The 17,688-nt window shown below is 34.0% G+C and overlaps 1 protein-coding gene across 3 annotated transcripts in view; it reads right to left on the bottom strand.

Annotated features, from left to right (window-relative positions):
* Positions 1-17,688, bottom strand: part of UBR3 (ubiquitin protein ligase E3 component n-recognin 3) — a 229,729-nt gene that overhangs the window by 32,178 nt on the left and 179,863 nt on the right. For all 3 annotated transcript variants that reach the window (XM_061184691.1, XM_061184709.1, XM_061184700.1), the window contains exons 31-32: positions 10,501-10,606; positions 2,472-2,575 (exon numbers count right to left, since the gene is read on the bottom strand). In XM_061184691.1, coding sequence (XP_061040674.1) covers positions 2,472-2,575; positions 10,501-10,606 — 210 coding nt within the window. The remainder of the gene's footprint in view (positions 1-2,471; positions 2,576-10,500; positions 10,607-17,688) is intronic.

The following is a 17,688-nucleotide window of genomic DNA, read 5'->3' as shown; positions in this document are numbered from 1 at the left end:
ACGGGAAGAAAATGAATTAATGTTATATATGTTGAGTTTGAGGCATGTGTAGAAATCTGCAGCTCACCAGGGAGCTGTAGACTGGAGCTAGAATATTTGGGAATCATCAAAGAATAGGTACAGATGATGCTATAAGAAAGAAGGTAAAACTGAGAAGGGGTCAGGAACCAAGGAACAACTCAAAGAATGGGAAGAGGAAGAGGTGAATGAAAAGGAGCCTTGAAAATGAGCAGAAAAATAGATACGAGGAAAACCAAGAAAGGATGGTATCATCAAAATTAAAAAAAGAGTATTTCATGACGATTAAATGTTTTAATAGAATGATAAAAATTAGAGAATTTTGTCTACTAAGCACAAAACAAAATGATTTTAACCAGTAAGTCATTTACATGGCCTAGAAATACCACTCACATTTAGTTTCTTCTCATTATAAACTACATAAATTAATTCTTAATTAAAAAGAAATGATGCATTTAAAAAAATGACAATGACTTTTTAAGCATAATTTTAGCTTTTTGTTGTAGCAAACTACTAATTTTTTTTTGTTACTTTGCCTTGATTATCATCATTTTAAAAATATTTAAACTGGAAGTTTAAAGTCACAGATTAAGCTTAAGTTCTCACATTCACTCATTCATTTAAGAAATATTTATTTACTGAATACTTGCCATGTGTGAAATCAATGCATTTTAGGGACTTAGGGAAAAAACAAGGAATCACTCATTTGAGGTGTATACTAAGTCAACAGGTTGCTGTCTTCCAAGGTTACAACAGAGAGCAAAGCCCTTCACATGTAATTATCAAAATTTAAAAAGGAGAAAAAGGAATTGGATATCTACTCTCAATCTGTTTTTTAAAAAAACCAAAAATCCACTATCAACCTACCTGAGGGTAAACAAAGGAAGATCAATATTTATTTTAAATGCCTTAAAAGCAAACAGACTTTAAACAATGGTACAGATTTTAAGTTTTATAGTGCTACTGCGTGACAGGAAAAAGGAAGGGGGTAGGGAGACAAGGCACTTTCAAGGGCTCAATAATTAAAAGCTTGCCCCTACTGATCACATAAGATAAAGAGTCTGGTAAGGTAGAAATGTTGGCCTGAGGCGCTTTAAAATGTGAATTTTTCCTTAGAATCACAAATGAAAATTATTTCTTTACTTCGTATTCTAAATTGCTGTGAGGACTGAACTAGGTAGATGCCACATCTATCTCATCACACTATTTCAGAAGATGAAGTCATCATTTTGTTGTTAGCATGCAATTCATCATTGTTAAAAATTTGCAACATTATAATTCATGAAACAACTTTTTAAATAGATATCACATGTAAATCTTTATCCATATTTCTGATTTTTTTTTTCATCAAAATAAAGATCCTAAAACAGGAATATAGTTCAAAGGATACTGATGTCAAGCTGAGACAACAGCTTGACTCTGGAATGATACAAACAAAATCTAAGTAAACCAGATTTTCTTCAGTGGGTAAGGCATGAAAACACAAGAAATTTTCAAAAATCAGACAATTAAATATTTAGTGAGTACGTACTCTATGCAACAGTATTTGTGCTGTGTTTTGCAAGAGTAATCCAGGGAATCTATAATCTCCTGCAGAGATACAGTTATTCAACATCCATTTATTTACTGGCTTGCCTACAAGTACCAGGCTTGGTGCAGGTGATAAACAAGAAGACAAAGAGGATTGAGATGTCTGCAAAAGTTTCTTTTCCATAAACTGTTTTAGAGTTAAGGTGACATAAAATGCTCCAAGTTTCTTTTAGGACAAGATAGAGTACATATAAAATAATAAAACCCAAATGTGAAAAATCATACAAGTAAATAGGACATAATCTGAAGGCAGTATCAGACTCTTTCTTCTTTTCCTAAAATTACCATGAAAAATTAACAAAACAAAACAAAAAAGGTAGCCTACTGAATGGAAGAAGATATTTGCAAACAATGTATCCAATAAGAGGTTAATATCCAAAATATACAAAGAACTCACAGAACTCATACAACTGTGGAACAATAATTAACGTGTTTCTAATATAATATTAATTCTGTTAATATCATACTAGTATGATATTAACACTAATTAAAAATAATGGGTCATCACATTTTGAATAGCTCTATGATACTACTATATCAAAATATGTATGTATGCATGTAGATAAGGTAGAGGCATTAAGGCTGACAGTTTGCTCTATTTTTCACATTTTGTATCATTTTAATTTTTTAAAAACAAAGAGTGATTTCCCCATGTCTTTACCTTATTATTGACTAAAAATCTAAAAATAGACCCATAAGGGAAAAAAACTATTTCACTGTCATCTTCTTTAGATATATATGATTACAATGCTATTTACCTCAGAACATTTCCATCAGACTGAATGCTATATTTATGCCTATAATTTTTAGAATATTCATTATATATACAATATAATCTAAGAATCTAAATTATAAAGACATACCTTTGCGTAAGGGTTGTGGCATCATTAAGATCTGGATAAGCAAAAGAGATGTAACGTCATGATAAAGAATTGGAACCTCAGACTGTTGCTCCTCATTTCCCAGCCTAAAAAACAAATACATAATCACTTTAGACAGTATTGTATCTTCCTTCTAATTCATTTTATATTTCACATATATGTCTATGCAACAGAAATCAACTTTCATAAGCAACTGAGAAATCTCAGAAGAAAAAGTTAGAGCCATATTTTGGGCCTAAAAATAAAACCTTTTAGGCTCACATATTTCCTTGACTCTGCCTAATATGAAAAAATTACATAGAAAATTAGGTCTTAGGATATATTAACTTGATTATGATTAACTTTCTGATCTCTTAAGATTACAGAAATCAAACAAAGCATTAAACGGAGCTTAAGAGAATTAGTTTCACTACAAATGGGGTGGCACTTAGGACACTTGCTATGACAAACTTCATACTAAAGAAGAAATATTCATGTTATAAGAAAAACAATTCACAAACAAGTTACATTGAAAAGGCATGGTCAATATCTCGTTAAAAGTTGTTTCAACTTTATGACTAATATAAAATTCAAATAAAATCTTTAACAGTTTCAAAGTTTCAAAAAAAAATAATAACCGAAGCAGAACTTAAAATACACTATAAAAGATAAAATAGTAAATCTAAGGAATGTATAGTACTATAAAACACATAGAATATATTATAAAGCAGCTCTTTTCACTCTAAAAGAATTTTTAAAACTCCTTTAGAAGTTTCAATTTTTGGTCATAGGTTTTATTTTTAATGTCAGAAAAAAGTTAATCTTAAGCTTCCAGAATTGGTTAAATTCTGAAGCTACACTTCAGACTAGACTTGGGATAAACAAGAATTGCTCAAATCTTTTATTAGGCTCCATCACTCAACAAATATATAGTGATTACTTAACTGTATGCCAGACACTGGACACATACGTGAGTAAACCAATCTCTGCTGCTGTGAAGCTTAAATAACTGCCAGAGGACGACAGCTCTTTGAATGTCTATTCTCTACAAATATCTCTTTAATATACTTGTCTTTCTCTCCAAAGGTAACCTTCCATTAATGCCATGAATCCTAGTATTTCTTGTCTCTTAAGTCTCTCTGGCATCTCTTCTTTACATGACCAAAGTTCTTATAAAGAAAAAAATCGAGGGGACACCATTTCCTCACCTATTACTCAAATTCCCACAGGAATGGTTTTCCGTTGATTACACAAGTGGTAGCATAAAGTACAGGTTTTGTACGTTTGTAAATTAAATTGGGAGTAAATAAATAAATTAGGTATATCGTTTAAAGAATTTTTAATGATGTGGGAATTTGGTTGGTGTTATTTTTAAAAAGCAGATTCTAAAACTGATACAATATGATTCAAACAGCTTTTTTTCCCATTTTTATTTCTGTATGTATGTATTTATTTATTACTGGAGTGTAACTGCTTTACAATGCTGTGTTAGTTTCTGCTGTACAGTGAAGTGAATCAGCTCTGTGTACACCCACATCCCCTCCCTCCTGGACCTCCCTCCCACTTCTCCCCCACATCCCACCCATCTAGGTCGTCACAGAGCACAGAGCCGAGCTTCCTGTGCTTTATAGCATGTTCCACTAGCTATCTATTTTACACATGGTACTTCTGTGTGTGTGTGTATATATATACACACACACACAGAGAAAAAAAGAGACTGCAAAGAAATGTCTCTCATTTTTATGAGACATTATGTTTCATTTTTATGGTTCATGAGTTCATTAAATTGTAATAAACTATATATAGCAGGTAGGTTATGAGATTTTAGATTGTTTTATTTTCTTTCTCAACATTTTTGTACATTCTAAACATTGTACAATAACTACAATTTTATAATCAGGAAAAATTTACAAAAACAATAACCTGGAGCTTGTTGGCTACTAAGATAATAACAATCATCTGAGGACACAGGAATGGATCTTTCCTGGCACACAGTAAGCATATATTCTGAATGAATGAATGAATGAATGAATGAATGAATGGATACACCCCACTGTAGAGAAGACCACCACAGTTTTGTTTTGTTTTGTTTTAAATAAATTTATTTATTTATTTATTTTTGGCTGTGTGTTGGGGATCTTCATTGCTGCACGCGGGCTTTCTCTAGTTGCGGCGAGCAGGGGCTACTATGAAGTGCGCAGGCTTCTCATTGCGTTGGCTTCTCTTGTTGCAGAGCACGGGCTCTAGGCACGTGGGCTTCAGTAGTTGTGGCTCACGGGCTTAGTTGCTCCGCGGCATGTGGGATTGTCCTGGACCAGGGCTCAAACCCGCGTCCCCTGCATTCTTAACCACTGTGCCACCAGGGAAGTCCCAACCACAGTTTTTTAATGTGGGGTTTAATATCATCATTGTGATAAGTATCTGTTAAATGCTTAGTATTTTAAAATACATAATTATCTCTATCTCAAAGTTTTTAGGTAATCTTTAAAATCCAGATTATAAAAACTGTACAGTACTATTAATTCCATGGATAATAAGGGGAAATGGGTGGGTTAGACTTAATAGGCCTAATTTTCCCATTTTTTTTAAACCAAAGTGATTATCAACACAATGAAATTTAAAGAAAATAAGGAAATAATTTTCATGAGGATTACAGAAAAAACTGTATATGAGAAACCTATATCATTAGACATAGAATTTTATGTTGTAAAAGGATTAAAAGTGAGAATATAGAAAAAGATACTTCCATTTTTAAAACTCTTATACAGAAATGAAACACAGATGACATAATCAACTGTAATATTACAAGTTAGTGAACTAATGAACCATAAAAATGAGAGCAAATAAGAAGGGGGAAAAAAATCAACCAGATTTTCCAGAAATTCCTCAGATCTCTCCAAATCTTTCTGATTCCGGAGCCTAAGTTTTTAGCTATTACTCTATGCTTCCTTAGGTTCTGGAATCAGAAAGATTTGGATTCAGATCAGCTCTATTCCTTCACAGCTGTGTGCCCCTAAAGAACATGTTAATTAACTTTTCTAAGCCTCATGTTCCTCGTATGTAAAAACTGAGACAATGGTACCTAGTTTATACAGTTATGGTGATGATTAAATGAGATTATATATGCAAAGCACAAAAATGTGTAGCATGATGTAAATACTGGATAAGTGTTCGCAGCATTTACTACTATCCTACTCATCTTAGGGCTATAAAAGAACACAACCCAGCAATCAGTAATATGGAAAGCAGAGTACCTCTGTCTGGTCTTTAAAACTTTTAATTCACCAATACTACGCTTAAGAAACCTCTTGTTTGCTGAGTATCTTTAGACTCAGAGAGTTAGGCATTCTAATACTTCATCTGCACACCATCCCTGTCCTTGAGTATGCAAGTCTAGCTAGGAAAGAAAATTACTAGCTACTATCAAGAAAAGTGATTTATTTTCCTTAGCCAGAACATACAAAATACTCAGAGCTTACTAATTTTGTCTACAAACACAAACACACACACATACAATTTTTTTTTTCTGAGAAGTAGCGGGATTTATTCATAGCCTCAAAGTATACCCCCACCAGATAATTAGTAATTACAAAGGATGAAATAATGACTTTACGGTGGAAAAACTTGGCAGATACCACATTAGCCAAATGATCAGAGTTATTAACATCAATAACAAGACAAATCAATAGCATGTGCCTCCTGATGTGACACACAAAAAAGAACACAATATTACTTCTGCGGTACTTCTGCCAAAAGTTTATCACCTGAATCTAACCACAAGGAAATACTGGACAAAAATAAACTGAGGGGTTCTACAAAATAATTGGCCTGAGCTCTTAAAAAAAAAGTCAATGTCATGGAATACAAAGAAAAGGTCAGGAACGATTTCACACTGAAGGAAAGTAAAGAGACATGAAACTAAACACAGACACAATCTTGAATTTTCTTTGCACTGCATTTGCATTTCCCAGGATATTACTGAAATAACTGGCAAAATCCGAATAGGTTCTGCATGAGGTAGGAGTCAATATTAATTACTTCTCATATAAATATCCAACTAACCCAGCTCCATTCACTATAAAGACTGTGCTTCCCCAACTGCTCCACAGTTCCATCTATGCTATAAATCCAATATCCACATATGTATGGATCTGGTTTGTTTTGTTTTATTTTAACAAGCAAATACAAATTTATTTCTCATCTCCCCTTGATTACACAAGTGGTAGCATAAAGTACAGATTTAGTGCTCCTGAATTTGTTTTTCTTTTAATATTGTATCTGAATGGAGATCTTTCTATATCAGTAAGCAAAGCACTTTCGCAACTTTTCTTCCGTCTCTCTCTCTCCTCTCTCTTCGCGTACATGTCTTAATTTACTTATGTAGGGAAGGCAAAGCAGTAGGATATTTGATCGCTATATGGCAAAAAATAAGATTGAATCTATTCCTTATGCCATACATTATGAAAAATTCCAAATAGATTAGAGATCTAACTGTAAAAACTGAAGCCACAGAAATAGAAGAATCATATATCTGATAAAAGGTTAATATCCAAACTACATAAAGAACTCATACAACTCAATAGCAAAAAACAATCCAATTAAAAAATGGGCAGAGAATCTGAGTAGATATTTTGGTAAAGACATACAGATGATGACCAAGTGCATGAAAAGGTGCTCAACATCACTAATCACCAGGGAAATGCAAATCAAAACAACAGTGAGATACCACCTCACACCTGTCAGAATGGCTATCATCAAAATGAAAATAAACAACAAGTGCTGGTGAGGATGGGGAGAAAAGGAAAGAAACCCTGGTGCACTGTTGGTGGGACTGTAAATTGGTGAAGGCACTATGAAAAACAATACAGAGGTTCCTCAAAAAATTAAAAAAACAGAACTACTGTATGATCTATCAATTCTACTTCTGGGTGTTTATCTGAAGGAAAGGAAAACACTAACTCAGAAAGATATACGCACCCCCATGTTCACTGCAGCTTTATTTACAATAGCCAAGACATGGAAACAACTTAAATGTCCATTAATGAGTGAATGGATAAAGAAATTGTGGCACATATATACCATGGAATACTATTCAGCCATAAAAAAGGAAATCCTGCCATTGGTGACAACATGGATGGACCCTGAGGGCATTATGTTAAGTGAAGTAAGTCAGACAGAGAAAAACAAATACCATAAGATCTCACTTATATGTGGAATCTTAGGAAAAAAAAAACAAAGAAACTCCTCATAGATACAAAGAACAGACTGGTGATTGCAGACAGGGGTGGGGGATGGAGGATGGGGATGGGTGAAGATGGTCAAAAGGTACAAACTTCCAGTTATGTAATGTACATATAGGGATGTGATGAGCAGCATGGTGACTATAGTTAATAACACTGTATTGTATATCTGAAAGTTGCTAAGAGAGTAAATCTTAAAAGTTCTCATCACAAGAAAAAATGAATGAATCAATCCTTTTATAACCAGGTAGTGGGAAAAGACCTGAGTCAAAATGGATCAAGTTCCAGAATTAATTTTAAAAAAAAAAGATTAATAAATATGACTACATTAAAAATAAAATTTTGCATGGCAAAAAAAAAATCATACACACACAAAAAAGACATTAGACAATCTGGTGAAATATATTTGCAACTTATCACACAAAGGACTAATATCCATAATCCATAAACATATTTTTTAAATAAAGAAGAAAAAGACCAACAACTAGATTTAGGGAGTTCACAAAAAGAAATGCAAATGGACAGAAATGAAAGACATATATCTCTGAATTTACTTTATTATATAGTTTTTACTTTGGAAAAAATATGTTTTACATAATTAAAATTTAAAAATCAAGGGAAAAATGGCAATCTTTTCAGAGTTAATAACATTCCATAGTTTATTATTATTAAACAAAAATAGAATTATAACAATGATTTTGAAAATTTTGCTTTTTTAATATATCTTTTTTTTGCCTTTTAAAAAATTTATTTTGTATTGGAGTATAGTTGATTTACAATGTTGTGTTAGTTTCAGGTGTACAGCAGAGTGATTCAGTTATACATATACATATATCTATTCTTTTTCAGATTCTTTTCCCATATAGGTTATTACAGAATACTGAGTAGAGTTCCCTGTGCTATACAGTAGGTCCTTGTTGATTATCTATTTTATATATAGTAATGTGTATACGTTAATCCCAAACTTCTAATTTATTCCCCCCCCTTTTTAAATGTATCTTATCAATCTTTCCAGCATATACAAACCTACGTTCTATTCTACAGCTGGGCACTATTGCTTTAAATATTGAGGGGGAAAAAAGAAAACAAATTAGCCTGACTATAAATCAAGCTGATAGCATAACCACACAAGAAAAAGTTACTTCAAATGACTGAGAAATTAGTATTTTGTCTGTACATCCCTAGTGGTATATATTCTAAGGACAAAAAGAAATTATAATTAGTACTAATATTGGTATTAAAAAAAAATAATTGTAGTTACACTGTAGGTTATGCAAATAGTAATGCTGTTATTAATATCACTAGGAACCAAGATTTCCAGAACAAGAGAAAAAAGATGTAAATAACAAAAAAGTTAAGAAACAAAATATAACCTTACAATCTTATGTGTGAATTGCAAACACCAGTAAGAACTCAAGATCTTTCTCCTTAAAAAAATATTTCCTAATCCTGTCCACTGGAATGGCCTATAAGCAATAATAGCACAGTAGCTATGGATACCCCTTAGCACCCAGATTGTGATGTCTAAATACCATTTCCCATTAAAAGGAACTACATGGAGAAATGGCTGATTCCAGGTACAGAGTGGAAAATGTACAAAATAAACCCAGGTCAACTTACTGTGTCAGAAAGAAAAGGCATTATCAAAGACTACTTTGATCACGTTGAAGTACAATAGCCAACCTAAAGGGATTCTCACTAACCTAAAAGGAAGCAATTTGCATTGAAAAGAATGTCTGAAATGGGGCTTCCCTGGTGGCGCAGTGGTTAAGAATCCGCCTGCCAATGCAAGGGGACACGGGTTCGAGCCCTGGTCCGGGAAGATCCCACACACGGCGGAGCAACTAAGCCCGTGCGCCACAACTACTGAGCCTGCACTCTAGAGCCCACGAGCCACAACTACTGAGCCCACACGCCACAGTTACTGAAGCCCGTGTGCCCTAGAGCCCATGCTCCGCAACAAGAGGAGCCACCACGGTGAGAAGCCCACGCACCACAACGAAGAGTAGCCCCTGCTCACCACAACTAGAGAAAGCCCGCTCACAGCAACGAAGACCCAATGCAGCCAAAAATAAAGACAGGAAAAGAAAAAGAAAAAAAATTTTAAAGAAAAGAATGTCTGAAATGGAGTGAAACATATCAAGTATATAAAAATCCATGAGATCATAATAACCACAACTTATCAGTCACCACTGGAAGTTGCTAGGGTATCAACTCATTTCTTTGAAGATTTATAAATAGGGAAGAATTAAGCATTCACCTTGCCAAACTATGTTTCAGGGTAACCAAACAGCTGATACTGGGAAAGTTTTTCTTTATAAAAACAACCTAGCTAATAAATCAAAAGGAAAATTTTTTGTGGTTTTTAAAAATCACTATTTCTCAGTACCTAACGAAATACTGGATTTAGGCAAGAATAATCACAGGTTTCAAAAATCATTAGGTGAAAGGCTATGGGGAACTTTACAATGACAGGATCAGTCTACGGTTAGCTGAACCCACTGATCAATTCTGACATAAAAAGAAAGACTACCAGCCATTATGTGCCTCTATCTGAATGTTTTGTCTGCATAAAAACCAATGAAATTCTTTAAAAGACTTTCTCACTTAGTAGGAATTTTTAGGCAATTTTTACAGAAAGTATAATGGTAAACTGTTTTCAAGTTTTATTATATATTTCTGTGTTTCATAAGGAAAATTCACATATTTATAAAGAACTTCAATCCTATTTTTACACTTAACTATTTTTCAAAAACAGTTTTAATTGATTTTAATCTTTCAATAATACTTACTGTGAATTCATCTCTTCTAGTAATTGTGTGAGCTTTCTCCAAGGATTATACTCAGAATCAATGCTGTAAAGCCGCATGTGCAAGGCTAATACATGGAACAGTTGATCTAAAAAAATTGAAGAAAAGGTAATTAGAAGGTTCACAAAATTTGTCCAGAACAATATTCAGGCAAAATTTCTAGCTAATTTATAAGGAAATGTTTCCTATCCTTATAATTATAATTCACCAAGTTTAAGTACCAACTACTTCATGCTCTCTTTCAAGGTAAACTCTGAAATATATATCCAAATAAATTGTACTAGAATTTGGACTGTCCTTATGCTCAATCTTAATACAGGAATGGTTTGTTTTCTTCATCTCCTGTCAGAGACCTACTTTTCCTTGGCTTTATGCTTCAGGCTTGGTAACTTGTACTTCTCACTATTGTGATCTCCTAACCAAAATTCACTATTATCTTCAATACCCTACTCTAAGTAATATGGACAATAACTTCCATATAAACCACTGTTAGGTGAATATCTTTCTTTACCTAATATTTTCTCCTAAATATTCATTAGATTTAATTGTGACTTCATCATCTTTTGATTCAACATTAAGAAAAAATAATGGAAATAAGATTATTTAAGAGGATTATTCTGGCTATTTTCATTTCTTCTACCTAAACCATGACAATAGTCTACCAGTCTTAGCTTTCAACAAAATTCTGCTATGGCATTTAGAAAGAAAATTTTGTTTAAAATTTTTTAATTATTTGGGAAAAAAATCCTAAATTCTGCTTTCATATCACATGTCCATTTTCTGGTATAAATGACAAGGATTAGACTAAATTATTCTGCCGCTAATACTCAAAATATTTGAATTAAAATGAATCAAAATTCACTTTCTAGAAAGTTAGATAATACTTTTTTGACATGTGATTAAAATTAATTCTTAAAACCAGAAAGAAAAAAGCCAAATGACACATATTGTTGTCACTCTCTAAATTAAAATATTCAAAACTAAACAACATTTTGTTTCTCTGAGCAACTGACTTGGAAATTAACTATACTTGAGAATAACTTGAGATCCATCACTATGAGGAGGAGGAGGAGGAGGAGGAAGAGGAGGAGGAGGAGGAGGAGTAATATTAGTGGTGGCAGTAGTTTGGGCAAGTTATTTGTAAGACATGAGAGCTATAAGATGAACAAAATAAATGTTCCACTCTGTGGGGCAGGGTAGAGGAAATAGGAGGTGGGCAGGGGAGCTGAACCTAACACTCTGTACATACAACTGTTTCAATCTGGTGTCTCTATGACAAACAGAAGAATCTAAATACCTTATCCTGCTTCACCTTCTGTCTGTAAGTCAATGTATAGTCTAAATCCTCTTAAAATTTCTCCATCCTATTAATGGTTAACACTAGCTGAGTGTTTATTAGTGCCAAGCACTACGTAATAATCACTTTATATGGATTATCTCAATTTATTTTCACAAAAATTCTACCAGGTAGGTAACATTGTTATGCCTAGTTATGAGACAAGTTTCCCAAATTTTCAGTTTTTCTAGTAATCTGGTTCCACTGATAACACTAAGAACAAGAGACATTTTTAGCAGAGAAATAACATGATGAAAAATATATTGGTCATTTTAATTTTATTTCAATTCAATTACACATAAGAGACTTTTTTATGAAGTATATAATTTATAACTTTTAAAAAAGTGTCTAAAACCTAAAAGTGTTTTAAAAAAAATAAATTCCTCTAGCAGAAAATATTAAGATTAACTCAAGTTGCAAGTTGAGGAGTTTTGCATTCTTCTTATACAGGTTTTAAGTGAATCAAAGGGCTCTCTTTAATATCTCCTTTCAAGACGAAAGTCAATTAACTTGGAGTTTTGATTTAATCAAAAGCATAGACATTGCAATTTTACTAACCTGTTTTGCACTGAAACCATGGCCAGCATAAAAGTAATGTTGTAATCTGCCTACTTTCCTAGCCTTTACCATAATTAAAGAAATACAAATGTTAGAAGAAAACTTTTTTATCTTCTTATATTCCCTCATTCTACACATGAGGAAATAGGCCCAGAGAAAGGAAGTACCTTGCCAGGTCACCCTAATATTTATTGGAAAAACTAAGAACAGAATTCAAGATTTCCTACTTGTTAGTTATTTCTACCATTCCAGTTCTCCTTGGGGTTTTTATGATTAAAAGAAAAGTATAAAATTCCTTTTGTAACACACACACCCCTTTCCATTCCTATGAAAAACTGAGACTGTAACCCTGCAGCATCTTCTAAAGCTATAATACAATAAATAACAAGAGTCTTTGGTATTGGTTTTAACTAGAACTGAAGGATGATAACATATCTAATGAGGTACATCTACCTTTCAAAAACAATCCTGGAAACTGCAGATAACTTCAACAGGAGAATAAGCCAAATAACAATCAATACTTTTCACTATGTTTATATAATTCACTGTGTTTTTAAAATTTAGTCTGAGACCTATCAGTAAGAATGAACTCTAATATTTATTCAGCAACAAAAATATCTTTGAGGGAATTCCCTGGCGGTCCAGTAGTTAGGACACTGTGCTCTCACTGCCAAGGGCCCGGGTTTGATCCCTGGTCGGGGAAACAAGATCCTGCATGACACGTGGGACGGCCAAAAAAATAAAAAATGATAATAATAAAATAAATACCATTCTCTAATAAAGGAATCAGGGCTTTAAAAAAAATCTTCTATAGTAAACACATATTGACAGTAGCAGACATAGGATGAAGAGAACCTTTGATCAAAAAGTTAAAGACTAAAAAATAATAGAAAAATGTATTAAACACCAACTATGTTCATGACATTTTAAAAGTTGAAAAGCAGGGGCTTCCCTGGTGGCGCAGTGGTTGAGAATCTGCCTGCCAATGCAGGGGACACGGGTTCGAGCCCTGGTCTGGGAAGATCCCACATGCCGCGGAGCAACTAGGCCCGTGAGCCACAATTACTGAGCCTGCGCGTCTGGAGCCTGTGCTCCACAACAAGAGAGGCCGTGATAATGAGAGGCCCGCGCACCGCGATGAAGAGTGGCCCCCACTTGCTGCAACTAGAGAAAGCCCTCGCACAGAAACGAAGACCCAACACAGCCATAAATAAATAAAAAAAAAAAAAAAAAAAAAAGTTGAAAAGCAATTATACCAAGAAAGCATGTTAAAATTTTGAATAATAACAGCAAAAGAAATAGATAACTTTTTCTGGAATGACAGATTTTAAAGTTCTAAAGTTTAGACCTACATTTATAAAAGGGTTTAGAAATGAGAAACATCATTAACTTATAGGTGTGCTGTGATTTCAATAAACAGGCACCACTGCCTAGTAGGACCCAGGAAGTCCTGGCTTTGAATCCAAGCTCTGTACTAGCCATGTGTCCTTGGGCAAATTACCTTAGTTTTATTATCTGCAAAACGGGGATAATACCAACTTTCTGGGCTGTTTTAAGTGATAGTAGTTATGGTAATAGCATACATCTGTAGTATGTAGACAGTGTGTTTATATACATGTACATACATATATGGTTTCTAAGGATAAATTCCAAAAAAATAAATTTAGTATTTATAAATGAGATAATACAGCTAAATTAGAGATTATGACTACATTAGACACATTAGGTCTCCACATAAAACTCCCACTCTATACAAAATATTAACATATATTTTTAACCTCTTCTCTCTCCTCCCCTGAACTTTTGGTACCACTCTTCCTTGGTTCTCCCCCAGCTTCTTCTCAATTACTTGTAAGTGTTCTTCTTCCTCTACTGAACTCTAAAAGGTGGCATTCTCCGTAAGAAAGGAAAAGGGATCCCTTTTAAGCCCTCTTTCCCTCTCATTCTGCACACGCTACTTCACATAAGCTCAACTTCCACTTCTACTTGTAAGTTCACAATTCACAAATTTTTCTAGCACTTCAGATGTTTGACAGGCACCACAAAGATCAATATATCCAAAACTAGATTGATTATATAGCCCAGCCTAGCTCCAGTATTCATTTCCTCTTATAATTCCATCTGAGTGAATGATATCACTGTCCATACAAACAGCCAAGGAAAAACTTGGGAGTCATCTCCCACATTCTTGCCCTCCATAGCCAGTTGATTACCAATCTTATTGGTTCTGCCTCCTATGACCCCTCTTCTACTCTACTCCACCCCTACATCATTTCTCAATTAGATTACTCAACAATGTCCTCATTCAGTTTTATGTCTTTTGTTTCACCCCCTTCCAATTCCTGTAAACAGTAAATCTATTCATATTATCTCATAAATGGTTGGTGAACCACTGAAAGAACAGGCATAGAAAGCGCTTCATGAGATAACCCCTATCTTCTTTTTCTGGTTTATTACTTAACCTTCTTTCCTCCCTTTACTTTAGCAACTATTCCCTAATGTGTCATATTGTCTCACTCTGTCTTTGCAAGATGTTCTCTCAGCCTAGAATAGCATCTTCTTGTTCTCCAGGCAAACCTGATTCATCTTTCAAGAGCCAGTTCAAGCGATCCTCTGTAAATTTTTCTCTAATACCACACCTGAGACAGATGTGATCATCCCTTGCTTTACGCATTCTCTACACTTGAGTTACCTTTATTTTAGCACTTCTAATACAGCTCTGTAATTATTTTTCACATTTTCCTCTCCTATGAGACGGTGAAATCTCCCTGAAAAAGACAATTGTTTCTTTTCCTCTTTGTACTTCCCAGGCTAGCACAGTGCTTGAAATTTAATAGGATATTTTTTAAGCATGCTGAATATTGTATGAATATGTCAACAATCCTATTTTTTAAAATCATACAATATAAGCCTAAAATTCATGATGGATTTATACTCTTCCTTTTCTGCTGTAATGACACACTGGCTTAGTAACCAAGAAAGAGGCCAATGAACTAGCCCTAATTTCACTGCCCCAAAGAGAGTGACCTCTCAACTCTAACTACTAAAGTAGTGCTTGACTTACTTGCTCCCACTATCTTCTTCCCCATGTTAGTTGCCGTGACAACTCACCTGGGACAATGAACTCTATTTTCTGCAATACCTAATCAAATTCTTTACAACCGGGACAAGTCTAAGGTATTATAATGCACTTAATCACAAGAGAAACATATCATTCATTACTAAAACAGAAAACACCATTGAAAGACTGATTTGTCATTGAAAAAAACCAAAGATTTAAATATAAGAACTCTCAGCTGGAACAAAAAGGTAAGATTTAGCAATCTCTTTTATCTGTATCAGTATTAAAGTAAGACTATTACACCAAAAAAATCTATAAAATAAAAACATAACTCCAACTTTATTGTAAAATTAAGAGTTTTACACGTATGGCTATGAATACCATACACACACACGAAACACCGTTATGCCAATTTTTATGACTTGGGGAGTACCCACTTAAGGAAATTGAACACAAAGTTGTTACATACGTTTTTGTTGTATGTTATATGTTTTTCATAACATATATTTCAAAATGCTTTCGAAACAGATGTTTACTGAGCTCAGTACCAGCTTGGAAATTCTGTGTCTCTGTCAGTCATTTCTAAACATGTAAGAGTTCTAAACAGGCAGATTATTTCTTAGTATAACACTCATACTGGTCATTAAGACAGAAATACATATTAAAGGAAAGACTTATCCTAAAGACTTTTATAAATTGGTTCTGTCTACAATTGTACCACTGTTAAAATTTACCTAATTTACTTAACTGGGTCTGCATTTCCAGACCATTCAAAATTTTAGTTCTATCAGTGCAGTTATCACTGATTAAAAACTTGTCAATGAAAAAACTTTCAACTAGCCAAATGACTCTCTAAATTACCATGAAAAAAAAAATTTCAATTTCTCTATAACTGAATAATCAAAGTAAGGAAATGGTTCTGACCCATTTATCCTAGGGTGAATATAATTGGTGTGGGTATACACCTCTCACAGCAGAGTCAGCTTCCTCGGTTCCTCTACACAGTCCTGAGAAATGACCTGTGGAAAGATGGAGGGAACTCCCAAGTGAGAACCTGAAAACTTTTTTCAGCTCCTGCTGAAAAAAGGAGCTGCCCTGCCCTAAGCCAACCAAGATCTCAGGACCCCTACGCCCTGACAGTGGAAATTATTATCTGTGGAACTTAGTTCCTGGAATAACCACACCATTAACACAGGAAGGCCTACAGGATGGGCCACAAAGCACAGGCCCACAGGATGGGCCACAAAGCACAGGACCTGCAGAAAAACTTTAAAGAATAGCTGAAGCCACTCTTCTTAGCTCAAAATCTTAAACCACACCTCTAACCCAGGCCACCCCAAATTAACAATGTATTTTGTTCCCAATAAATAAGCTGTATCAGTCTTTAATCCCATTCTGTCCTTCTAACCCCATCTTTTAACAGGTCAAACTTAAGGTTTGTTAAGTGCTTTCTTTAAAGAAAAAAAAGACTAGGCTGAAAATTAACTTTTATCTTGCTTCTGGCCCCCTTACCCACCCCCATCCCCAATTTGATGATGGTAGTATTGAAGTAGTAGAAACAGTAATGTTGAGATTTACAGTCTATGAAGACTTGAACATACATTGTAAAACTGAGTTCTTACAACAATCCTCTGGTTGGATACTATGAAGAACAGAAGCCATGAGATTAAATAAGCTTGCCATTAAACTATCTGCCCACTCATGAGGAGCGGAGTCTGAAGGCAATTTCTACATTTTTGTATTAATTTATGTACTTTGACCACTATAATAATTTGGTGGCCAAATTTTCTTCTTGTTATGGGGTAACAAAAAGAACAGAACAAAAGTTGTGATCCAACCTATTTGTAGAATTCATAGTTTTTTAAATCTGAAAGGACCTTACTAAGCCATGGATATCAGAATTTTACCACTGTTAAAGAATAAGATTAGACTACTTAACAGCAATGTTGTGATATTAAACAATATCTTTATGAAGCCTTACTGCAGGGTGAAATTAACATCAAAATAATTTTCTCTAACTCTGAATTCTCCAAAAATTCATTCTTTGAGCAACTAAAACTACTTTGAGCTGCATGCTGCATGCACACATCTAAGCTGGATTGCTTTCTATGAATAACAAACACAGGGGGCAGTTTTCCACTGTGTGCATCATTTCTTGAAAAGATCATATATTATGTCAAAATTAAGTTAAAGCACCTCAAATGAAAATGTCAAA

Source organism: Eubalaena glacialis, chromosome 1, assembly GCF_028564815.1.
Source record: "Eubalaena glacialis isolate mEubGla1 chromosome 1, mEubGla1.1.hap2.+ XY, whole genome shotgun sequence".
Classification (NCBI taxonomy): Eukaryota; Metazoa; Chordata; class Mammalia; order Artiodactyla; family Balaenidae; genus Eubalaena; species Eubalaena glacialis.
Note: the sequence above shows the minus strand (reverse complement) of the source record. Positions and strands in the feature narration are given on the sequence as shown.